At 44.4% G+C, this 25,501-nt stretch overlaps 1 protein-coding gene across 2 annotated transcripts; it reads left to right on the top strand.

The window, feature by feature from the left end:
* The first annotated feature begins 261 nt into the window (after positions 1 to 261).
* On the top strand, positions 262 to 24,139 carry LOC106564343 (protein phosphatase Slingshot homolog 1). 2 transcript variants are annotated; one of them, XM_014130401.3, is made up of 15 exons: positions 262 to 822; positions 2,383 to 2,420; positions 8,792 to 8,892; positions 9,801 to 9,865; positions 9,958 to 10,079; positions 10,178 to 10,246; positions 10,827 to 10,892; positions 11,378 to 11,572; positions 11,754 to 11,847; positions 12,086 to 12,214; positions 15,129 to 15,175; positions 15,389 to 15,535; positions 15,776 to 15,976; positions 18,089 to 18,725; positions 18,992 to 24,139. In XM_014130401.3, the coding sequence occupies exons 1-15, from the start codon at positions 742 to 744 to the stop codon at positions 20,126 to 20,128; spliced, it is 3,129 nt and encodes a 1,042-aa protein (XP_013985876.1). In that variant the 5' UTR covers positions 262 to 741; the 3' UTR covers positions 20,129 to 24,139. The 2 variants fall into 2 exon arrangements, with proteins under 2 accessions (XP_013985876.1, XP_013985883.1); XM_014130408.3 differs by lacking the exons at positions 262 to 822; positions 2,383 to 2,420 and adding an exon at positions 6,226 to 6,942.
* The last annotated feature ends 1,362 nt before the right edge of the window (positions 24,140 to 25,501 follow it).

Below are 25,501 nucleotides of genomic sequence, written 5' to 3' on the forward strand. Positions count from 1 at the left end.
TAGTCGAATAAGACGAATTTTGGCAAAGAGACTTATTTATAGACTAATACACTTGAAACAAATAACCAAACCGAAAACTGTAGACATTATTAGTGCCTCCCCGCGATCAAACCGACATTAAAAAAAATTGAAACGCAGCCTAACGTGATCAGAAATCTCAACTTTCAAGCAAGTCGCAGCAATGAAGAATTGAGTGCGTGCGCATTCACGCGAAGGGGGGGAGAATTCTGGCAGGGGGGGGCTTTTCGGCACAACACCGGAACATCCGCCTGTTGGGGACTCCGCAGAGAATAGTCTGTGGTCTATAGTCTCAAAAATATAGTCTGGCCAGAATCACCTTGACGACATTTGCCCAATGACAGCGCGCACGCAAATTGAAGCGGCCAATCGTAGTATCCGGCAGTAAAACAGAAGCGCATGTAATTTCTGCTCCTCATGCAATCTACGATGTTTTGTTTGTCTGCGTGATAAAATGGCATATAACACAGATGGACGAAGTGTTATACTTGCCTTTACAACTATTTACAGATGACTATTCTAAAGCGAACTGTGGAGGATGAGCGAGGCGGAAGCCTGTGATGGGTGTATCATGGTGAAATCAGAGCCAAAGAATATTTAATGCGATCCTGAGCTTTTTCTCCTGTGCTGGACAGGGACAATTTCGGCGCATCTTGTCCCAGAGCAACGCGCCTTTTTTTCTCCCATTCAAAGGACTCCCCTCCTCCGTAACAGCAGCCCACCATGGCCCTGGTAACCCTGCAGCGCTCTCCCACCCCCAGCGCAGCATCCACCGCCAGTACCGCCACCACCAACGCGGGGGAGGTAAGTGGAAACTGTCTAGCGCGGGGGTTGTTCGCTATAGGCAGCGCCGTGGAGGAAACGCCGGGGATGCGCCCGATTCCCACGTCCCTCACCCACTAGGCCCAGCATAGCAGAGAACGCTTTCAGCTGTCAATAGAATTTTACAAATGTTGTGACTTTTTATTTAACACGGCAAAACAGTTTTGTATGGACATTGTTTAATAGTTGACTTCCTGGAATCCGTGGCGTTTAGAATGGTTAACTAGTCCAGCCCCGCGACGTTAGCTTGTAAACAAAATCTGAGCTGGGGATTAGTTACCAGAACAATGCATTCATTGCGTGTGGCAACATTTTATTTGTGCCTTCAGCTTGTGTGGTTTAAAAGACAAATACGCGTTTATACAGTAGGTACTTTAATTAAAGTATGAACTCAGGCTTTTGCACATTTTGAAAGTAATTTGTTTAAATTAATTTGCTTTGGCTGGCATATGGAATAGAGTGAGATTGATCAGAATAGTACAACTAGCTACTTGCCTATTAATATGCACGGTTACATCACTAGTGAGTCAGGGATGCTGCGGTTGGTACCCGCTCGTTTTAATGGTTCAACTCACAGTCAAAATACTACGGTGGCAGGTGTGAGCTAATATTTCAAAACATATGAGATCATAGATAGTAACCTGGTATGGCCAGTAGAGAGCGCTGATACACTGTATTCAATGCAAGTGTATTGAACGTTTTTAAAACCTAAGTTCAGTTAAAACATACACTGTAGTACATCTCTCCGGCTTCTGATCTCCCTAATAAAGCATATGATGCATTTTTTTTTTTATACCATGACTTTCAAAGGCCAATGAACCCATTATGGCTTGAATTCCCATCGTGGCAGTCAGTTGCGCACACAAACACACACATGGCTGACTGCTGCAGAAATGATGTCATACTAATTACATCATTAAAGATACTGCTGCAGAAAGGATTTCATACTGAGTCGGTGACCTACAGTATAATCCTGTGTATTCCTCTCTTGTATACCTGAAAGTATCTAGAGTATGTTGCTACAAGTGATTGGATTAGTTTGAGCTGTTGGATTAAATAACCTCTTCGACATCACCACGGGTCGAGCACAGAGTTTAGGCCTATGTCAGTGCTCCTTTGGCCACCATAACTTCTGTAACCTTTCATGGAACACCCAGAGAGTTTTATGCGCAGATCTTACTTAATGCAACAAACAACCACAATTACTCTGCCCTCTGTCCTCAGGAGTTACAGCATTGCTCTAACTGTTACTTTACAGTAGGCCTTAGGTCTTTATTTAGTTACTTGTTCACATCAATCAAAAACACCATAGTAATGACCTATATACCCTCTGAGACATTGTACTGTGACATTGTGATGAGGTATTATAGCAAGGTCAATGAAGGGAGCATAGGACATAGCAGGTCATAATATGGTCATGTGCTGCTGTTGCGCAATCCATGCTGCTGTACTGTCTGCACAGCCATGATGGAAGGATTACTGGTTTGTGTTTCTAGTGGGCCTACAGTATATGTAACATTTCTCTTTGTATTTGTCTTGCAGGATTTTGGGAGTGATGATGACCGGAGAGCAAATCAGAGGTAAGCCCCCCCCCCCCCACCCACCCCATATTTCCTGAGAAGCTGTGCATGCACAGACATTAAGGATGCAGTAATGTTTTGGAAGGATCTGTTGTGCTCCAGTAGGGGGAGGGGTGGTATACATTGGCTAGGAGATCGGTGAGTATGTTTCCCAAAGCCTATGGATATTGACCCCTGACCCTGGTGTCAGTGGGAATTCCAGGGTTAGGTTACAGCAGGAGGCACACAGAAATGTCCTGGTGAAATAACATGGACGCTTGGTGCTGAATTACACATTGTAGGTCTATGTTGCTCTGGATGAAGAATGTATTATTCTTGCGTTAATGTTATATCCATTAAAAAACAAACTCGGCAAAAAAAGAAACGTCCCATTTTCAGGACCTTGTCTTTCAAAGATAATTCGTAAAAATCCAAATAACTTCGCACATCTTAATTGTAAAGGGTTTAAACACTGTTTCCCATGCTTGTTCAATGAACCATAAACAATTAATGAACATGGAACGGTCGTTAAGACACTAACAGCTTACAGACGGTAGGCAATTAAGGTCATAGTTATGAAATCTTAGGACACTAGAGAGGCCTTTCTACTGACTCTGAAAAACACCAAAAGAAAGATGCCCAGGGTCCCTGCTCATCTGTGTGAACGTGCCTTAGGCATGCTGCAAGGAGGCATGAGGACTGCAGATGTGGCCAGGGCAATAAATTGCAATGTCCGTACTGTGAAACGCCTAAGACAGCGCTACAGGGAGACAGGATGGACAGCTGATCGTCCTCGCCGTGGCAGACCACGTGTAACAACACCTGCACAGGATCGGTACATCCAAACGTCATACCTGCGGGACAGGTACAGGATGACCACAACAACTGCCCGAGTTACACCAGGAACACACAATGCCTCCATCAGTGCTCAGACTGTCCGCAATAGGCTGAGAGAGGCTGGACTGAGGGCTTGTAGGCCTGTTGTAAGGCAGGTCCTCACCAGACATCACCGGCAACAACGTCGCCTATGGGCACAAACCCACCATCGCTGGACCAGACAGGACTGGCAAAAAGTGCTCTTCACTGACGAGTCGCAGTTTTGTTTCACCAGGGGTGGTGGCTGGATTCGCATTTATCGTCTAAGGAATGAGCGTTACACCGAGCCCTGTACTCTGGAGCGGGATCGATTTGGAGGTGGAGGGTCCGTCATGGTCTGGGATGGTGTGTCACAGCATCATCGGACTGAGCCTGTTGTCATTGCAGGCAATCTCAACGCTGTGCGTTACAAGGAAGACATCCTCCTCCCTCGTGTGGTACTCTTCCTGCAGGCTCATCCTGACATGACCCTCAAGCATGACAATCCCACCAGCCATACTGCTCGTTCTGTGCGTGATTTCCTGCAAGACAGGAATGTCAGTGTTCTGCCATGCCCAGCGAAGAGCCTGGATCTCAATCCCATTGAGCATGTCTGGGACCTGTTGGATCGGAGGGCTAGGGCCATTCCCCCCAGAAATGTCCGGGAACTTGCAGGTGCCTTTGTGGAAGAGTGAGGTTACATCTCACAGCAGGAACTGGCAAATCTGGTGCAGTCCATGAGGAGAAGATGCATTTCAGTACTTAATGCAGCTGGTGGCCACACCAGATCCTGACTGTTACTTTTGATTTTGACCCCCCCCTTTGTTCAGGGACACGTTATTCCATTTCTGTTAGTCACATGTCTGTGGAACTTGCTCAGTTTGTCTCAGTTGTTGAATCTTGTTATGTTCATACAAATATTTACACATGTTAAGTTTGCTGACAATAAACGCAGTTGACAGTGAGAGGACGTTTCTTTTTTTGCTGAGTTTAGTATAACTATTATCCAATCAATTGGCCCACACCTTGATCGCATGCAAAAGGGATGGAACATCACACGCCATTGCAGCCCATTACAGTAGTACATGAAATGTCCCTATCAGAGGACCCTTCTACACCTAGATGTAGGCCTAGTTGTATCCACTGTAATAACAGTGTTAATGGTTCAAGCCAGAGTTAACATTCCCATCAACCGCTATCATACATTCCATCAAACCAGAAACACTATCCAGCTGTATTGCAGAGCTGGGGGTGAGTAGCACAGATGGAATCCTCTGCTCGGCTACAGCAGGATGTGATGTGATGTAATGGTCTTGTTTTGTTCTAGATTAGACTGTCAGAGTTTCTTGGTAAGAGAGGTGATAAGACCTATTTGTCCATTGTAGTAGGCCCAGTGTTGGCTGCACACTCTGTTCTCTAGTCCAACCTGACTGGGCAAGGGAGGTTTCAGCCTTACACAACATATTCCCCCATCTGGTAGACATGATACATACAGGGTGTGTTGAGATTCTAACATTGACAAGGTAGACTACATTCTTGGTGGCACCAGGCAGATAGAGGAATGTTTGAAAGGTGGGATGGAGAGACATTTTGATGATGTAAAATCTTTCGTGCAGAGCTGCTTCTGCCTGCTCTCTTGGCAGAAGAAGCAGGGAGGATGAGGGAAGTAAAAAAAAAAACACAAACTTAACCAAATGATTGATATGAGGTGTTTTGAATCAAGCATCATTGCATGTTATTTTTTAGTTAAAAGGCTAAACCAGGGGTTCTCAAAGTGAAGGTGCTGCGGCCAGATCAAAAATAATAATAATTTTATATTTCAGATTTTTTTATATTACTACCAGTTTAAACCAATTTTGTCCAAGGGGTCTGGAATATGTTTTTAGAGGGTGTAGGATTGCAGGATATTAGCTTTAAAGCTGCAACAACTAAAAATCTTTCTGCCCCATGATGACGTGTAGAATTGCAGGACATTTGTTTGAAAACTGCAACATTCTCTCTCCGATGCCAAGAGGCGGGCCTTTTAAAATGTTCCTTCCCAGGGCCCGAGACTTAGTTAGTCCGGTCACGCACTGCTGAAGTCATAGTAAAACCTTTTATCTAACTCAAGTTGTGTTCTGATTATGAGGGGATCCCTGATGAATTTGCTATCACAAAAGGAGTCCCCGGCCCCAAAACGTTTGTGGACCCCTGGGCTAAAACAAAGACTTTTGAGTTGATAATGATAAAGAGTCACCAACCCAGAGACACGCTGTAGGGCGGAATAGTCACACCATTGCTTATTGAAGAGTCTGTTTTGGAAGCGGCCCAACCCAATCCACGTTAGACCTGCTCATCTCGTCCTCTCTCAGTCCTGTGGACCCGGTGATGTCAGCGAGTCTGCCTCTCTGAGCAGGTTAGCGTTTTTCATCATGAATCTTGTTCTTTAGGCTGCTCTGCAGTTGTTACTAGCTAGCACAGCCACAAAGTCATACATCTGACTATAAACCTAACCTTAAGCACATTGCTATCCCTAATGTCTAACCTTGAATGAATACCAAAAAGCACATTTTTATTTTAAAGAATTTTTACAATATAGCCAATTTTGACTTTGCAGCTGGCATATCTAAGGGCAAATGGCACAGTTCTGCCTCCAGGACAAGACTCATGACAATAAACTTCAACCTGCCCTCTCTGAAAGCCATACTGTATCAGTCAGGCAGAAAACTGATCCACATTCAACCCTCCAGCAGCCTTTGGTACTCACAGCACCCTGCTTGCCTCAGCCAGGAACCCCAAGTACCAGACAGGGTTATGCAACAGCCAAGGAGAGCGCTCACGTGTGTGTGTGTGTGTGTGTGTGTGTGTGTGTGTGTGTGTGTGTGTGTGTGTGTGTGTGTGTGTGTTACATGCAGGGACTTAGAAAAGGGAGATCTCCTTGGTATGTGTGTTGTCTAACTAGTAGCTTTCTTAAATTGCTTCAGCCTCTATGTTTGGACTATTATGGACTTGGATGTGTTCTGTGAACGAGTTGTGGTTCATACAGAGTTGAATATGCCACTCAATGAGTAGTATGTTTCCTTTGGCTCAGTGTCTCATCAGAGATCCTCTGGGATCCTTCATGTCAAACAGCCTCCGCTCTACAGACGCGTGCTTTGTAGACTGAAGCTGAGCCGAGCTAGATTCCCTGCCACCCAACCCAGCCAACGCGAAATATGCTTGAATAGAGCTTTTGTGGAGGAGTGTTGCGGAGGGAGTGCTGATTGCTCAAGCGCGCGCTGTGAGGAAGAGATAAGCAACAGAGCTGAGCAGACGCAGCAGAAGTCTGAAGACTAATCCTCACAACCCAGACGGACAGGAGGGAGAGACAGACACACCAGACTAGGATACATGATCAGACTAGTTCAACCCAATCTACACCTTTTTACATGAAAAAAAAGAAACCCAAGGCAATCTTGGCTATTGTGCTTCAGAAGCCAAATGTAGTTTTTGAGGCATAAAATGGTTGTGAATGTAATTTTTGCACATGGATGTGCTATGAAGCTATAATTTCTGAGGAAGCCAGTAGACCAGAACGCTACTAAGGGAGAGATCCAGTAACCAGCATCAGGATGCATCTTGTGGTGGAGCCCTCGCAGGAAGCCATGCTTACCATGCTGCCTCACTTTGTGGAGAACGCAGTCCTGACTCAGAGCGAGATCTACCGAATGTAAGTCCTCAGCACACTCACTCCAGGAGAGGCAATCCTAAGTGTTTCTGTCACTGGCATTATTACCTTGATAAGTGGTAGCAAAGATGGTTTGAACGGTTGTAACTTGGAAGTGCATATATTGTGTGACCTGCATTTTCTGTTATTAGTCATTGGTAAAACAAAGTGTAACATCCATTTCTATAGCTCTGTGCATTTTATTGACAACTTATTTTTCTTAGACATAAATACAAAGTGTACTTTAATTATGCATTTGATCGTGCTGTTGGAATTGCTTACGGGTATTGTTTTAATTGCTGTCTAGATTCTTGAGTGTTCCTTTTTAGACGTCTACTGTTCCCAGCTGTCTTAGAGACATGGGTATTAGCTCTGATTTGTTCTCAGTAATAGTGTAATGGACAGATCAACAGTAGCTGGAGCATATTTGATAAACCTTTAGGTCTATACATTCATCTGTCACTCTTGTTTCTGGATTGTGATTATTGTTGCAGTACATCCCATTTAGAGGACTTTGGACATTTTGAAAGATGAGCTACATATTATGTACCCAACTGATTTCCTATGGTACCCCACTCTCTGACCTCTTGACCGAGGCCACCCTCGTCATCATCGTCTTTTCAGGACATTCTGAAAAGAAACAATACGATGGAACAGCTGAACAGAAACAAAAGCTCTTGTGACGGACCCACTCTGTCATACCAGTCTTTGTGTGGTGGCAGAGCGAGAGGGCAGCTTGCCTGTTAACAAAGCCCAGCTCTGTTCCTTTTGGTCAATGTTATGGCCAGTGACCACTTAGCTCTGTTTCTCCTGGACATTGTGGAGTCCAAGGAAAACCTAGCTTTTATCCGGGGGTGGTCAGTGCCTCCTGGGCAGTCAGGAGAGCCCATCCCTGGCCAGACAAGGGAGGGATGGTGCTGGCCAGATAGGGGACATATTACAGTGGTGGGCACAATTATCTGCCCCCCTCTCCCTCCCAGAAAGGTCAGGGGACCTAATCATGTTCTGTCAGGGGAATATTTCATCAAGGAAAGGTCTCTAAAGTCTGCTGACATTCACTTACGGATGAGCTCGGAATGTCCTTTTCTGCTGGTCACTGAACCTTTGAAAAGCAATTAACAGCCATCCCACCCTGTCTCTTTCTCTCACTGTAGCTCTGCTCCCTGATTCTGCCCTCGGTACATTTTGACATTTCCAGGTCATTGTCTCCATTCCTGGCTCTAGAGAAAAACAGTCTGACTTATTGCTAAGTGAGAAGAATACTGTGGTTTGGACAGTTCATTGAACCACATCAACCTTGTGATATTCTGCAGTAGAGCTTCCACATTAACTTTCGATGGCTGTTTGACTCCAATGAAGTGAACTCACTGGTGTCTGTCAAAGACATGGGAAGTAAAGTAGGCTGTGGCTGAGTAGTTTTGCGACAACAGACATTCTGTTCATCTGTAGACCTACGTAAATGGAGCACAACAAAACGGGGAAGGGAGAACGAACAGGTGTAGAATGGAGTGAATGTTTCTAATGTCCTCTGAGTAGAACGCCGTAGAAGAACAGTGTGCCACAGACACTGCTTAAGCTGTTCAAGCAGTATAATGATTTGCCCAACACGCTATGTAGGCTTTCTGATGATCTGTTGCCTACTTACAGTACAGTATGTGCTCTTTCACTTCTCAAATGAATGCTTCCCCATTCTCTGTTACATCATCAAACCACTGGATACTGATGCAGTCTGAGACGTCTGTAAACCCTGTTTTCCTGTCTGCCTGTCTGTCTCTGTCTGTCTGTGTGTGTTTCCCTGTCTGCCTGTGTGTGTTTCCTTGTCTGTCTGCCTGTCTGTCTGTGTGTGTTACAGCCTCAGCGAGAGCTTCTTCATGGTCAAAGGAGCTGCCCTTTTCCTGCAGCAGGGCACCAATGCACAGGGACCCAAGACACCCACACACCACAAACTCGCAGGTAACTACAAACACTCTTGGCACACACTGAGCCCGTTGTTCAGTGAACTGTGACAATGCCACTGCTAAAGCTCTATGCAAAGAAAAGGTCATATTTGCTGAGGTTGGCTTGGCTTTTGTGGTTGAGCCTGTGTTTATCCCATGTTCACTGAATTATTACCTGGCCTTTGATTGAGTGCCCTCAAGGCAGGTATTGCTTTTAGCAGTAAAGGGGCTTTGTAGATCCGGTTTTCCACATCCTGCTTGTTTGATTTTCCCATCAAGATGTTACAAACTCGCCAAGCTGGACTAACCAACCCGCAGTGCAGCTGATGTTACCTCGGTGGTGTGTATGTACCCGTAGGCATATGTGTGTCTGATACAGCATGTCTCATAGCAGGGTTGTTGTTGACATTTGTTCGATTGGCGAGTGCTATCCCTTCATTTTGGAGTCCAAACACACCCCTCCCCTCTCCTCCCCTATGATACGCAGGTTAAACACAAGATCAATGTGAGGAGCATTCCAGATTCCTTTGATTACATCACCAGGCGTTCAAGTCAATGCTGAGCTCTGATAAACCTGCCGTTTTGTCTGTGTGTTTACGCATATGACTGACTGTTTCTGCATGTTTGCATCAGTTTAGCCGAGGGTTGTACTTGAGATTAGATGTTCTGGTACACCATTCCCGATTATTTTCATGTCCCGTCATGAGCTGTTCAGGTTTTGCTCTGCCGTGTGTAACTTCTGTACAGATGTGTGTTGCTGTGGTTGGAATTGGATCAACCTGCAGGAGGTATCTAAATAGAAACCTGGATAGCTGAGCTGGAAATAGTTCTACAAGATATGGCTGATGGGTAGATCGGTTTGATTGATCGGGACACACCACCTGAAGCAGCTGGATTATGGTATGTGGTCCTCTTCTCTCCTAGGTGACTTACCTCAACACCTGCAGGTCATGATTAACACCCTCCGCTCTGAGGACCGCATTAAACTGGTGAGTCAAATCCCAACAAATGTACTTACCATCCATATTGATTGACGCACAGATGCTACACAGTGTAACCTATTCCTCCTGCTGTACCCCAGGCTGTACGGTTAGAGAGCGGTTGGTCTGACCGCGTGCGGTACATGGTTGTGGTCTACACCAGTGGTCGCCAGGACACAGAGGAGAATATCCTGCTGGGGATGGACTTCACCGATAAGGACAGGTACCCACCCGTCTTTCCTCCTCAGCCAGCAGTGATAGACTACAATGCGGTTTGTTGTTGTCTTAGAGAAATGATTAATTCCGTTGTATTATTCCCAGTAAAAGCTGCTCTATCGGGATGGTGCTACCGCTATGGAGCGACGCGAAGATCCATTTAGATGGAGATGGGTAAGTGCTGCTCTTCTACATTTACATTTTAGTCATTTAGCAGCCGCTCTTATCCAGAGGGACTTACATCTTAAGATAGCTAGGTGGGACAACCACATCCCAGGCATAGAAAGTACATTTTTCCTCAATAACATGGCTGTCAGTAGTTACCCCCCACATACGTATACATGGAACTTCCTACAAAGATACGGTATGTGTCACACGCAGTACATCCCACAGACAATCAAGCTGGATTCACACAGTCAACCATGAAGTATCTCTGATCGTTAAGCCCGTTCAAACGGCTCAGCCCTGTAAGGGACGCAGAATGAGTTACTTTGCCCTCCAGTGGGCAGTACAGTGAACTACAGCCGTTTTCATCCCTCAATGTGGCAGATGAGCTCTTGCTGAGCTGTTAAAGTCATCCCTCTCTCTATGCTGGAGGAATGTTCCATTGGTTTGTTTCCTGAATAGCATCCCGAGCCACTATAGCTCAGCCCCGTTTGTGTTCTCAAACCACTCTCTCTCTCTCTCTCTCTCTCCCTCTCTCTGTCCATGAACCCAACCTAATCCTTCATCCTTCCATCTTCTCTCTCCTCAGAGGATTTAGTGTGACCACAGGAGGACGAACACATGTCTTCAAGCCTGTTTCTGTACAGGCCATGTGGTAAGTGTCTGTTTTGTGATTTTAATTGATACTGTGTTTGGGTACTTCAGAATATCATTGTCTGGTGACCTTATATTCCCTGAAACCATAGTGATTGTCTATGGACAGTACTGTACTTTACCACCTTGAGCTTGTGGTGTTGGTTTCATCTTAATATCAACAATCAATGGAATGAAAATCATAAACTACTAATGGAATTATTCAGGCTGGTAACACTGTGATGCTGATAAAAACGCTGGCAGTGTCCATGCACCATCTACTGGTCAATAGACGTTACAATTTGTTTTCATTCTTAGCAGACTCATATTTTGCTCTGGATTTGACAAGACGCCTTAATAATGTGCTCTGAATTTCCTGCCGTCATTAAAAATCAATGATCCAAAGACTGACTCTCCATGTCATTAGATCAGTAGAATAGCTACTGAACAGTTGCTGTTGTGAACCTGTATTATGACTGAGAGCTTCTGCTACCGGCGTGTCTTCAGGTCTGCCCTGCAGATCCTCCATAAGGCATGCGAGGTGTCTCGCAGGTACAACTACTTCCCCGGGGGCATGGCCCTCACCTGGATGGGCTTCTATGAGAGCTGTATCACCTCCGAGCAGAGCTGCATCAACGAGTGGAACGCTATGACCGACCTGGAGACCACGCGGCCCGACTCACCTGCCATGTTCGTCGACCGGTAAGACCTCACCCATCCGATTTAGTAAAATTCACTTCAGTTGATTTTAGTATGATTCTTTTCCAGTTACATTACCAATCTCAGAAGGTACTGTATGTCCATTATGGTGTTAACCGGGTTTTTTTGGTTGAAATGAAATGTGCTGGTTACATTCATAATTGTATTGACGTATGTTGAACAGGCCAACGGAGAGCGAGAGAACAGAGTGTGCAATCAAAGCCAAACTGCGCAGCATTATGATGTTCCGGGACCTGGAGAATGTCACTTCCAAGGAGGTATTGTCAGCTCCAAAAGTATTGGGGCAGTGACACATTTTGTTGTTGTTTTGGCTCTGAAATGATACAATGACTGAGGTTAAAGTGCAGACTGTCATCTTTAATTTGAGGGTAATTTCATCCATGTCAGGTGAACTGTTAAGAAATTCTAGCATTTTTTGTACTTAGTCCTCCCAACTTCACTTATGTGTATGGTATAGTACCATGGTGCAACCTAATACCTGATATGTGCCCCCAGATCCGTGTGGAGCTGGAGCAGCATATGAGCTGTAACCTGAAGGAGTACAAAGAGTTCATCGACAACGAGATGCTGCTGATCCTGGGTCAGATGGACAAAGCCACACTCATCTTCGACCACCTCTACTTGGTAATAACCTTTCTTGACATCCTAATGGTCTCTTTGTATCCATGAAGGAAAAAGGAAACGGCACACTGCTCTTGATAGTATCACTGATCTTTAATAAGCTTTACGTATCGGCCTCACGGCCTTCGTCAGAGCTTTTGTGAGTTTTTTTAAAAATTAGCACCCTTATGTAGACAGCCCCACCCACATCCGTTCCACGCATGGAAAGGGGTTTGAGGCGAAGTAAAAAACAAATAAGTGCTACCAAATATAACAATATATATTTCATAAATATTCAAATAAAGTGTGTAAATAAGACGTATTAAACACGTCTGTAAAACCACAATGAGGACATCGACCTACCGAGCAGGTTTTCATTAGTCATTGGGTACATTGTACGAAAAACATCAGAGTAATCTTAAATAAGGATAATTCATGTTCAAATTCACAACATAACATACATAGGCATTTCATCATTAAGTCCTTTAGGAAATAATGTCTGGAGGGTGAAAATCCAAAAACATTCTCTTTTACTCAGAGTATTATTAATATCACCTCCCCTGTCTGATATCTTAACTTTCTCTATGCCACAGAATCTAAAGGTAGAAATGTCATGCTTTAGGTCGTTAAAATGTACTGCGACTCGATAATCCCTGTCGTTTCTCCTGATTGAACTTTTATTATGTTCAGTGATTCTCTGTTTGAGAGAACGAGAGGTTTTACCGACATAGCAGAGCCCACATGGACATTTAATAATGTAAATAACATGGGTGGTGGAACACGTAATAATGTCATTTATTTAGAACCGTTTTCCTGTGTGTGGGTGGCAGAAATATTCACACTTCATCATATTGTTGCACTGTGCGCATCCTCTGCGTTTATAGCTACCATTTGGAAGAGGGCGTAAAAGAGCCTGGCTGATTTTCTTTTGTGGCTGGCAGTTGGCATGAACCAATTTATTGCGTAAATTGCGACCTCACCTATAGACAATAAGTGGTGGATTTTTAAATTCAGCCGGCAAAGCTGGGTCCGATGATAAAATATGCCAGTGTTTCTTGACCGCATCTCCCACTTTTCGCGAGTACAAAGTATTTGTGGTTATGAACATTTGAGTGTTCTTTAGCTTTACCGGGACTTTTTTGTAGCAGTTCATCTCGTGTTTTTCCCAATGTCAAATTAAGAGCTTCATCCACACATTGTGGAGAATAGCCTCTTAGAAACCTAATGCGCATCTCCGCTGCTTTTTCTAGATAATCCTCTGTGGAGTGGCATATACGGCGCAGTCTGAAAAACTGGCTTCTAGGAAGTCCTCTTTTTAATGGCTCAGGATGGAAGCTGTCCCCGTTTCTTTTCTATACAGAGTTGTAAACAGGGTTACATTTGATTTCTCAATCCACATATCGAGGTAATGAACACGCTGAGTGTCACATTCAATAGTGAATTTGAGATTGGGGTCAATGTCATTGAGTAATGCCATAAAATCTGACCGCTCTTGTTCAGTTCCTTCCCATATGCAAAAAATGTCGTCAATATATCGATGCCACTTCAGGATTTTATTCAAAAATTGATTTTTGTTTTCATTATTAACAAAACGTTCTTCAAGAAGACCCACATAGAGGTTAGCATAGCTCGGAGCGAATGTGGAGCCCATCGATGTTCCATTCGTTTGGAGGTAGTATTCATCATCAAACCTGAAATAGTTATACGTCAAAACAAATTCAGCCAGCTCTAGAATAAAGTTTGTTAGTGGATATTTGTTAGTGTCTCTGTCTCCCAAATAGTGAGCTAGGGCTGCCAGCCCCTCCACGTGGGGAATGCTGGTATATAAGGTCTCGACATCTAATGTGACCAAAATACAGTCTTTTGTTAAACCTGTTATTGGTGAGATCTTGTTTATGAAGTCTATAGAGTCTTTTACATAAGATGGCAATGCTTGCACCTGAGTTTTAATGAAAGAGTCTACAAAGATCAACAAGGGCTCTAGCATTGAGCCTATTGCTGCAACCACTGGTCTGCCTGGATAATTGCCTAGTTGTGTTTTAGGTTTGTGTAATTTCGGTAAAATGTACAGGCATGGACATTTGCAGCAAATATATTCAGGTTTTGAGAAGGTTGTTTAATAGGGCTTGCTCGAGATTAGAGCATATTTCCCTTTGGAACACCTGTGTGGGATCAACACTCAGTTTTCTATAGAAACGTTCATTGCTCAATTGTCTCTGAATTTCTTCTATATATTTTTCATAGTCTAAAACAACTATAGCACCCCCCTAATCCGCAGGTTTAATAACCAAAGAGGAATCTTTCATTAATTCATTAAGTGCCTGTTCTTCTGTTCTAGTGAGATTCTTCTGAATGTGGTTTGTTTGTCTCGTATACACTGACATGGCTTCTTGTTCGACTAACCTACAATAGGTATTAATCGAGGAGTTGTTAACCATGGGACAGAATTTGCTTTTGGGCTGAAAATGGGTACCAGTACTTTGATGTGTTTCTAGGCCCGAAACAGTGTTTTGCGAAAACACATGCTTAAGTTCAATCTTCCGAAAGAATTTAAACAGATCTACTTTCATATCGAATGGTTTATCTGTACATTTAGGTACAAAAGAGAGGCCCTTAGATAACACAGGGCGGCAGGTAGCCTAGCGGTTAAGAGAGTTGGGCCAGTAACCAAAAGATCGCTGGTTCGAATCCTGAGCAGACTATGTGAAAAATCTGCTTATGTGCCCTTGAGCAAGGCACTAAACCCTAATTGCTCCTGTAAGTCACTCTGGATAAGAGCATCTGCTAAATGACTCAAATGTAACTACAGTCCTCCTCGCTAACCTCTGAACTCCTGCCACACCTCTCACTGTAACCCTGGTGTTGTTACAGTTCATTTCACCCCTGTAACCTGACTAAGTTGTCTTGATGTATATTCCTTTGTTTGTTTCTTCTCTAGGGCTCTGAGTGGAATGCCTCCAATCTAGAGGAACTACGGGACTGTGGGTGAGTGGGCGTCTCACAAACACTAAAGCTATGTCTAGAACTGCTCCCTAACCACCAGCCCTGGCTCACAAACATAGCGTTGTATTATTCTGTCAAGTCATTGTTGAATCTCTCCTTCAAAAGGCCTACCAATACAAAAAGGTCTGTTGTTAGAACATCGCTAGCATCACTGAACTAAAGACTGACATGTTTTTTTCTTTCTTCTTGATGCAGTGTGGGCCACATCCTCAACGTGACCAGGGAAATAGACAACTTCTTCCCGGGCACGTTCACCTACCACAACATCCGGGTGTACGACGAGGAGGCCACAGACCTGCTGGCTCACTGGAACGAGACCTACAACTTCATTGTCCGAGCCAAGTGAGTGCCTACTTCTCAAAACAAACTGAACCCTACTCCTTGAACGGCTAACATGTATGGGAGCATGTGAAGTATTCACCACAGAACATCAATAAAGGCAATGTAGGCTATGAAATAGTGGCTAGTGCCTCTGTCTTGGCCAAAGTTATTCTATAAACTATGTGGACAGCCTAGTAACTATGGATAAGACATCTTCTAAATGAGTAGGGTTTCAATGTAAAACGTATTATTGCCCCACAGGAAGAACCAGTCTAAGTGTCTGGTCCACTGTAAGATGGGTGTGAGCCGGTCAGCCTCCACGGTCATAGCGTATGCTATGAAGGAGTATGGCTGGACTCTGGAGAAGGCCTACAACTTTGTGAAGCAGAAGAGGAGCATCGCTCGGCCCAACGCTGGTTTCATGAGGCAGCTGGCCGAGTACGAGGGCATCCTGGACGCTAGGTGAGTCAGTCAGGGTAGACTGGGGTACCATACAGGTATACCGTAAAACTTAAATTAATAGCCCAGGTGTTTATTTGCTTCAATCACACACAACCGGTGCTTATTAGAGACAGGCTTCTATTTGAGCCAGGCTTGTATTTCCTTAATGCACACAGCTTTTGCTCAATAAAATGTTGAAAAGACTACCACATTTGTTTGTGACCAAATATGACCAGTATAAACCTTTTATAATAACAAATCCATCGCCGATCAGACTTGCGAAGACTAGGCTGCATATCATCAACCCAATTTTGTACTTTAGCACCATTCTCACTCGTTGAGCCGACCATGTCAAATCACACCGCTGTCTCCTTTATCGTCTTTCGCGCAATCTTTACGGTATTGAAGTTCACTAGTAAACAATTCACTTAGACCCAGCGTTTATCTGAAATAGCTGTTTATTTGCTGAAATGTGTGCAGAGGCCCGGCTATTAAAAGGGATAGACGGCTATTTGCGACTCAGCGTTTAATTTAAGTTTTACGGTATGTAGGTCTGTTCAGGTATACAGTGCCTTCAGAAAGTACCCCCTTGACCTTTTCCACATTTTGTTGTGTTACAGGCTGAAATTAAAATGTATTTAATTGAGATTGTGTGCTTAACAAGTCACATAATAAGTTGCATGGACTCTGCGCAATAAGTGTTTAACATGATTTTTGAATGACTACCTCATCTCTGTACACCACACATACAATTATCTGTAAGGTCCGTCAGTCGAGCAGTGAATTTCAAACACAGATTCAACCACAAAGTGAGGTTTTCCAATGCCTGGCAAAGAAGGGCACCTATTGGTAGATGGGTAAAAAAAAACAGACATTGAATATCCCTTTGAGCATGGTGAAGTTATTAATTACACTTTGGATGGTGTATCAATACACCCAGTCACTACAAAGATACAGGCATCCTTCCTAACTCAGTTGCCAGAGGGGAAGGAAACCACTCAGGGATTTCATCATGAGGCCAATGTTGACTTTAAAACCATTACATAGTTTAATGGTTGTGAAAGGAGAAAACTGAGGATGGATCCACAACATTGTAGTTACTCCACAATACTAACCTAAATGACAGAGTTAAATGAAGGAAGCCTGTACAGAATCCATCCTGTTTGCAACAAGGCACTAAAGTAATACTGCAACTAACTTTTTGTCTTGAATACAAAGTGTTATGTTTGGGGTAAATCCAATACAACACATTACTGAGTACCACTCCATATTTTCAGTCATAATGGTGGCTGCGTCATGTTATTTTATTCGCCTTTCAGTAGGACAATAACCTAAAACACAAGGCCAAATCTACGCTGGAGTTGCTTACCAAGGCTACATTGAATGTTCCTGAGTGGCCGAGTTACAATTTTGACTTAAATCGGCTTGTAAATCTATGGCAAGATTTGAAAATGGCTGTCTAGCGATGACAACCAAATTGACAGAGCTTGAAGAATTTTTCAAATAATGTGTTAATATTGTACAATCCAGGTGTGCAAAGCTCATCGAGACTTACCCAGAAAGACTCACAGCTTTAATCACAGCCAAAGGTGATTCTAACATGTATTGACTCAGGGGTGTGAATACTTATGTAAATGAGAGATTTCTGTATTTCATTTTCAATACATTTGAAAAAATGTCTAAACATGTTTTCACTGTCATTATGAGGAATTTTGCGTAAATGGGTGAGGGGGGAAAACAAATCCATTTTGAATTCAGGCTGTAACACAACAAAATGTGGAAAAAGTCAAGGGGTATGAATACTTTCTGAAGGCACTGTGTAACCAGCTGGGCCTTACGAGGAGTCTCTACCATTAATTTACATTCTCACTCCACTGCAGTCATGAGGTATTCTACCTAACTCGCTGCATAGAGATCAGATCAAATGTGACCGTTAAATTACCACAGTAGCTGTTTAGACGGGATCTGTAAGGTTATTCGTGTATTATTAGCTTGGTAGAGAGACTGCAGATAATGGCGACTGAATGTTTATTAGTGGCTAAGCATCTCATTATGTCTATGATGTCTGTCTGTATACAATGCATATGCTCTGTACACATGGTCATTCTAACTCCGTCCCCCCCTGTCCCCCAGTAAGCAGCGCCACAACAAGCTGTGGAGGCCCGAGGGAGGGGAGGACAACCCAGATGAGGCGTCTGGCCAGTGCTGTGGTGGAGAGGAGACTCCCGTGGAGGGTGAGGCCTGGGGGGTAGAGGGCTGCAGAGCCTCCCCCTGTCGGGGCTTGGGCCTGGAGGTGGAGCCCTTGGACCCCCTCAACTACAACTACTACTTCAGACGGCTGTCGGACACGGCCCTAGACAGCGAGCCCTCCACCCCAGTACGCGGCCCTCCCCTGCTGGGTATGGAGAGGGTGTTTATTGAGATCGAGGATGTGGAGAGGGACGCCCTTCTGGAGGACGAGGGCTTCCCCATGGCCCAGCTGGCTCTGCCCGGGGAGGGCACCGCCGCCCAGACCTGTGGGGGCCGCCTGGAGCCCCTGGAGGACATGAGGCTGAGGCTGGAGTTCAGCACGGTGGAGGAGGAGGACGAGGAGGAGGCGCAGAAGGAGGAGGCAGAGATGGCTGCCCTGGCTTGGAGTCCTGCAGGAGGAGAGGGAGCGAGAGAGGACGAAGAGAGGAAGGAGCAGGTCAACATGAACCGCTTTAACAACGAGAACGCCAACAACAGTAACCGCCTGGCTGCCAAGCGCAGCTGCCCCGCTACCTTCGACGTGAGTGGGGCAGTCAATAGCTACCTGTATCTATAAAAATGGGGGTGTAAAAGTTGGGTTAATTTTGACTTGAACTGGCTTGGGTTTAGGGTTAAAATATTAAGCTTACATGAGGGTAATTGTAATGCCTAATGTTTCTGTCATTATTCGATCCCATTCATTTCAGGGACCAGCATCTTATTGGTGTCATAATATCTGTGTTTTATTAGCTTCGAGACCTTTGTCTGACCATGCATTCCCTCCCTCTCTCTGTTTCTTCTGTTTAGGACAGTGCTAGCACTGGAAACCCTTACAAAGTGAAGCCCTCCTACCAGTCCTGTAAAGACTGCCAGCGTCTGCCACCAGGGCGGCGCTGTGAGCGCCCGGCAGGAGGCCGCACCCACCGCCTTAACCCCACACGCCACTGCGGGGTGGTCCCCACCATCTCCATAGACCCCCCTGGCACCCACTTCACCAACACCCCCGCCCCCCACTCCCCCTGCACCCTCCCTGCCACCATTGCCCGCCTGGAGGCCTACCGCCAGCGGCTGGTGTCGCCCATGAGCTGCGAGGAGCTGCCCCGAGACAGACACTGCTCCCTGGAGACGGAGGACATGGACGAGCTGCAGGAGGATGAGGAGGAGGAAGAGCAGGAGCCAAGGCCTGGCAGGGAGGCTGGGACCGGAGCCATCACGGAGCTCACGTTTATGAAGCTCAGCCTGGACGGGGAGAGGCCAGCAGGTCAGTCTCCTAGTGGGGGGGTGGAGTTGCAGCCTGCTGGGGTGGAGTTGCAGCCTGCTGCTGGTGGTGGAGTGGAGCTACAGAGGACAGGGCCTGAGCTGGGGATGGGGCTGGTGAGGCAGAGGGCAGAACAGCTGGAGAGGCTTTCAGGCTTGGCCATGGAGGGTCCACTCTCAGGGGCTGGGCTTGCTGAGCAGATGGACCTGCACTTGGCGGTGGAGGAAATGGAGGTGGAGGGGGATGTAGGGATGCATTCTGAAACCCCCATTCCATCTACCAGCTGCACGGTCATAGCCGCAGACCCCCAGATGAACACCACCCCGGTGTCGTACCCCCAGGGGTCGGCCCAGACCTGGACCCCCGTGTCCTCCCCCCACGGCTCCACCCTCACCCGGAGCTCCAGCAGCGACAGCCTCCACAGCAACCGCGGAGGACACCAAGGCCTGGTCCGGCAGCGCACCCAGGAGATAGAAACCCGCATGAGGCTGGCCGGCCTGACCGTCCCCTCCCTGCTCAAACGCTCCAGCTCCCTGGCCAAGCTGGGAGGCCTCACCTTCTACTCCGAGGACCTCTCAGACCTAGCTGACGATCAGGCCCAGCTGTTCTTCACCGAGCCACCAGCCTGCCCCTCCACACCAGGGGAAGAGGAACCCTCTGAGCCCCCATCCACCCCCAGGAGCTGACTGTGTTTCCAGTGTGTCTCCTCCAGACAGGTTCCGCAGTCAGAACTTAGGGAGCAGGTTTGAAGGAGGATGGAGGAAGTTTGCCAGGTTTGCTAGAGGTGTCCTGGAGATTCCTCTGTCTCTCGAGACATATTAACAGAATGTTGGCTGGAAGAAAGAAAAATAACAACACAATTCCTATTATACATACATGTACTGTCTGTTTTATCAATCCAAATAAGAGATACTGTTGGAGAAGGCACTCTCAATGGAGCTCAATGAATGTGTGCAACTGAGCCTCTGCTTGGATTCGTTCAACATCTCCTCATGTGCCCCTGAACAGACTGACTGTTGAATATTGAATCCTCACTCACTGTATTTTCCTCGTGCGTTTTTTTGTGTCACCGAATAACGACTTCATCATATGAGCATCTTCCTGCCTCTTCAAGCGAAGCAGTGTACCTCAGTCGGAACACAAGCATCTCAAGAATATTTTAGTCCATGACTGTTTTTGTTGACTTGCCTCTCTTCTCAATGACTGGCTCAGCCAGCCCTCCTCCATTTTGAAGTACTTCATGAAGTAATGTCTTGAAAAGTGGTCAATATTCTATTCATGACCATATAGTGTTACATACCGTGTCCTCATCGTCACGGCTACAGCCTCTTCTTGATCAATGCTATGGATGATGGGAAGAAACGCAGAAAGAGAAAAAATATTGACTAAATCCCATTTTCCATTCTCTCCTGGATTCGTTTGTTACTTTGAAGCAGTTTAGAGGGAGCATATAAACGTTGGATTTGTTTAGTTTTTGCCACAGCTGGCATTTCACCACTGCTGTGCAATGGCAATAGGTACAGTAGTTCAATGATCTGATTGAGAACTCATCATCCTTGTATGGTTTGCGAGGATTTGTGGGCAACTGAAAGAGTTGAAATCATTTTGGGATTGGATTTCACAACGCTGTATTACTCTACTTTACCGCTGATCAGTGCTCTGTCCCCTCTTCTCCAGACCAGCTGTAGTCAGACATACTGTGTCTGACACCATATCTTTCTTCCAACATCTCTGCATCACTCTCAAAAGGCAATCAAATACATTAGGTTCAAGTTTTTCTGACGGCATTCCTCTTCTATTTATTCTCCTCCCTATTGACACACATTTGTGGTATTGCACAGTAGATGTAGGAGCTTTGTGAAACCGGCTTTATTCAACTGTCATTGTGCCAGAGCAACATTGAACTACCTTTATTTGTACTGTAAAAAAAAAAAAAAAACGGAATCGTTGCCATACATTGAAGCAGAACTACTGTATAAGTCATATTTGTTTGAACAGCTTGTTTTTGCTTTGACAGACCTGGGAGTTCCAAATGTGTCTGTGATGTTAGCAGCACAGCGTAATGGGCTTTAGCTGGATCTGTTTGGGAAAGAGCCAGCTTCTCTCAGCCTTTTGCATTAGCATGGCAACACTAACAGCCAAACAAGGAAGTTGGGACAAAAACAAGTTGAGGCATTGGAAGGAACGGACGATTATCCACCGTCATAGTTTCTCAGAAAGGGGTTACAATTCTGCTTTCTGTTGCAGTCTGTAGAATATCAGTAGCTAGCTACTAGAAGTTTTAGTTTATTTACAGCAGACATGAGACACTTCCGAAGCTGTGTGTAGAGCAGCAGTACAGTATGACAGGCCAAGTCTGACTGGAGGCTCTGCCATCCCGCATGCTGTTTGACCAATCTTAACTTAACCCCTATCAGTTAAGAGTATTTATTTAGTATATGTTCTAATTTGATAAACTGGCACATAATATGCAGGTAGTTGACTTCTTTGTGGCCAGCCTAAATTTACTTTGCCCCAAGGGTGTTATTATGCTTTTGAAAGTTGTTTGGCTGTTTATAAACTAATGCATTTGGCATGTTGAGTGTGCAAGGATAATATGTGTGATGGTGGCAGTGTGTGTGTGCAGGCGCATGCATATATCAGGAGTTTATTACCATGGTTGTGACAGTAGTGCTATGTGAAGATGGAAAAGCTGTCTGTGTATGAGTGCAAAACAACTGTTACCCTTTTAAAGTAGGGGGATCAATCAACTTTTTTTCAATTGAACTGTATGTATGTCATTGCCACTGACGCAATGGCCTATACTATATGTAGACAAGATTGCTTTTGTTTTGTGATAACAAAAGCAGTCTATGGACAAAGTATGACAGAAATCCATGCTGTGGTGTAGTTTCCCTAGCACTGTTTCCAAGTCATGGGCCCCATTTTATTGCATTTTTTTGTGCATCGTGTTCAAAACATCTATAAGTGACTTTGAGTTTCTCAATCAATTTTGGATACTTTCGGATGATTTGGACATGATACGCGGAAAAGGCTAATATCGGGCCCGTGACTTGAATGGGATTTGTGCCACAAATGCTAAAATGTTAGCATGTAGAAACGGTGCCAGAGTAACTAAACCAAAGAATGGATTGCTGCCATACCTTGTGCATAGACTGCTTACAGGGTAAGGAAACCAATGTGTAATTTTGGTGCGCTATCCCTTTAATCATATGAGTGGCTCTGCATTTGTTATATTAGTAACTACTGTCAGTGTTTGTTACTCAGAGGTACTGGTCAAAGCAAATTTGCATTTAATTTGGGTACAAGCCACATTAATGGGTTGGGTTCTGTGGTCAGTGAACACTTTGTGGCGTTTGAGTTACTGCACTTAAGGCACTGGATGAATTTGCCTGTGTTCACTGGTGGGTATTCAATTTTAAAGAGGTTGCCTCACAGGAAATACAGTTAATAGAATGGAATAGGAATTAGTAGGGTTTTAAATTGGGATATGTCTACAAAACTGCCCCCTGTCCCTTTTTTTTTTATTTTTTATTGAATCTAGTTCAGCCAATCAGATGTCTAGCACTTGAGGTCACCATATATCATTTGGGTTTGCGCTTTATTCCAACCCACTGTTATGCCTTCATGTAGCTGTTATAAGCATGATGTAACTTCTGACATAGCAGGTTATTAAAGGTTTACAGAATACCCTATAATATTATAAAGAGTGGAATTAGATCCCGAAAGTTCAACTATTTATTTGATGACACTGGTGTGGTGATGACATTATTGTAGAATCTGTTTGGTTGGCCAGTGGTGCTCAGTGTTACGTCATGCTCATAGCAGTGAACAGTAGGCCATATGATGGAGGATTTAAGTGCTGTCAAAAGGAGTGTCTTGAACTAGTCCGTCACAACTGATGCTTAAAGCTACTGCACTGTTATTATTTATGTTTTTGTTTTTTTAATGATTTCTACATAAGTGCCTTAACCCTGGCCTTAGCTCTGTCTGTCCTAACCTCGTCACAGGCTTTGCAGAGTCATTGTGAATGAGTGTATCCATGGAAACGCCACTTGCCCTCTGCCCCCAAAATAATTATCCTGATGCCCCTCGAAAGCGACATCTTGACACACACGGAGTACACAAGCTCTCACTCCCACACGTGTATTTGCTTGACAGGCTCATCAATTGCTATTATTTTGTTTGCTATTATTGAGACCAAAGTCTGAGGGGTTTATTTGTGCAAATGGGCACAGAACAAAGTTTTATATATACATTCCCAGGCATCTTAGGGTCCACCTGCCCTTACTGACAATCCTTAAACTGGTCAATGCTTTGAGAGTGAGACAGAAAGCTGGGTACAGAGACACTGAGACATAGGGAGAGGGGGAACTTATTGTAGTTCATGTCAAGAGTACAAGTTGCCATCTTTCCCTGATATTCATTCCTTACCATCAACAAGTGTTAGAGATTTTTTTTGCATATAAGGCATAAATGAATGAAAACTCCTAAAACATACATCATCATATTGAGAGTAAGTTTTGTTACATTGATTGATTGTTTTTGTTATATATTTTTTACATTTTAAGCTGTAACTTATTCTTTGCACTATGTTAATGTGTAATGCACTTTTTAAAATGTTATTTTACATTTTGTTAAAAGGATGTCCAGTGGATGTGAATGATGGAAATAAACCATTTCCTCTGCATAACCTATCTGCTGGCCAGTAGTGGATCATACTTAATGGAGAGGAGACAGTCCCTCTTCTGACACTTGCATTGCAACTACATGCACATAGACCATTGGTTACCAATCTTTTCTGAATCCTACCACACAAGAAACAAAATTCTAAGGCTCACTTTAATCTGACTTTCCTGCATCAAGCAAAATTATGCCTCAAAGGACAGCCACTCTACTAGGCTATATTAAGCAGCCAGTTTGAAGTTCCATGTTTCCTCCTCCACACTGCGTGAAGCAAACATTTTCTAAAATACAAGCTATTTATTTATAGTTTTAAATATGGTTCACTGGAATCTTTGTTATGGTACCCATATAATGACTGATTTGTGTTGACCCCTTATAGACCTTGCAGAGTTTCAGCTTTATATTAACTAGAAGAAAGGACTGATAGTCTACTGCTATGTGTCAAATAAAGGGGATGTTATTGAGATCTGCTTTTGTTTTGCAGGGATGTGCAAGGAGGGTTTTGTCTCTTGTGAACAGCAGTATATGTTTGCGTTAGTGCTTTTGCATGGGCTTGGTTAAATCCACAAGGCAGAGAATTCTTATTGAGTTAGTCAAATTAAGTCATTCTGACATCACGGGATGGGCAGGGATGTGCAAGTAAGCAAATGAGACTGACAGTGGAAGGAGTACCTCCAACAAAACTACTTTGTAATCCTTCAGGGAAACAGGCTAGACAGACAGGCAGGCAGGCCTGCGGATTCCACAACTCGGACTGGGGTGAGTGCCTCCCTACCTCTGTTCTGCATCTCTAGCCTCAGATGACATTAAGAAAATGCTCTTACCATGACAACAGAGATGTAGACTTTATGGATAGGTTACATCAATTCCGATTGAGTTATATTTGTTGACGTGTGGGTTAGTGCAATGTTAAATTCCTAATTCTCTGGGGAATCAACTAGAGCAGCATATTATTTGATGTTATTCTGAGTGACATATTTTTGCATTCACGTGTCAGACAACATTGTGCATGTGCCTCAGGTGTTTATGTCATGATATAACTCCCGGGTAAAGGAATCGACACTCGACCATCCCACTCCATCCATGGCCATGATGATTCAGAACCAACTCCATGTTTGTACCTCTCAATAGGCTGTTCTGAAGTTGGCCAAAAAAGTAAGCAGAGGTATTTGTGTAGTTATCCATTTATGGCCTACCAAATAATTACATAGCAGGCTTATTGTCACACTAGGCTCTGCATAGCTGTTACCTATTTGACTCTTCTATTAGTTGTTTGAATGTGTGTCCTATGTGGCACTTCTTTTCACTTTTTGTTTCAAAACAGCCTATGGTGGGACTTTCGAGAGTTGCTAAGAGTTTGTTCAATCTGAGTC

The sequence above is a fragment of the Salmo salar genome, chromosome 01, assembly GCF_965601325.2.
Source record: "Salmo salar chromosome 01, fSalSal1, whole genome shotgun sequence".
In the NCBI taxonomy this organism is placed as follows: domain Eukaryota; kingdom Metazoa; phylum Chordata; class Actinopteri; order Salmoniformes; family Salmonidae; genus Salmo; species Salmo salar.

Excerpts from the sequence above, each read along its gene's own strand:
- LOC106564343 (XM_014130401.3), top strand. The coding sequence starts at position 742 with ATGGCCCTGGTAACCCTGCAGCGCTCTCCCACCCCCAGCGCAGCATCC. Across the intron at positions 12,215-15,128 it reads TCTTCGACCACCTCTACTTG|GGCTCTGAGTGGAATGCCTC; the intron begins GTAATAACCTTT and ends TTTCTTCTCTAG. Across the intron at positions 18,726-18,991 it reads GCTGCCCCGCTACCTTCGAC|GACAGTGCTAGCACTGGAAA; the intron begins GTGAGTGGGGCA and ends TCTTCTGTTTAG.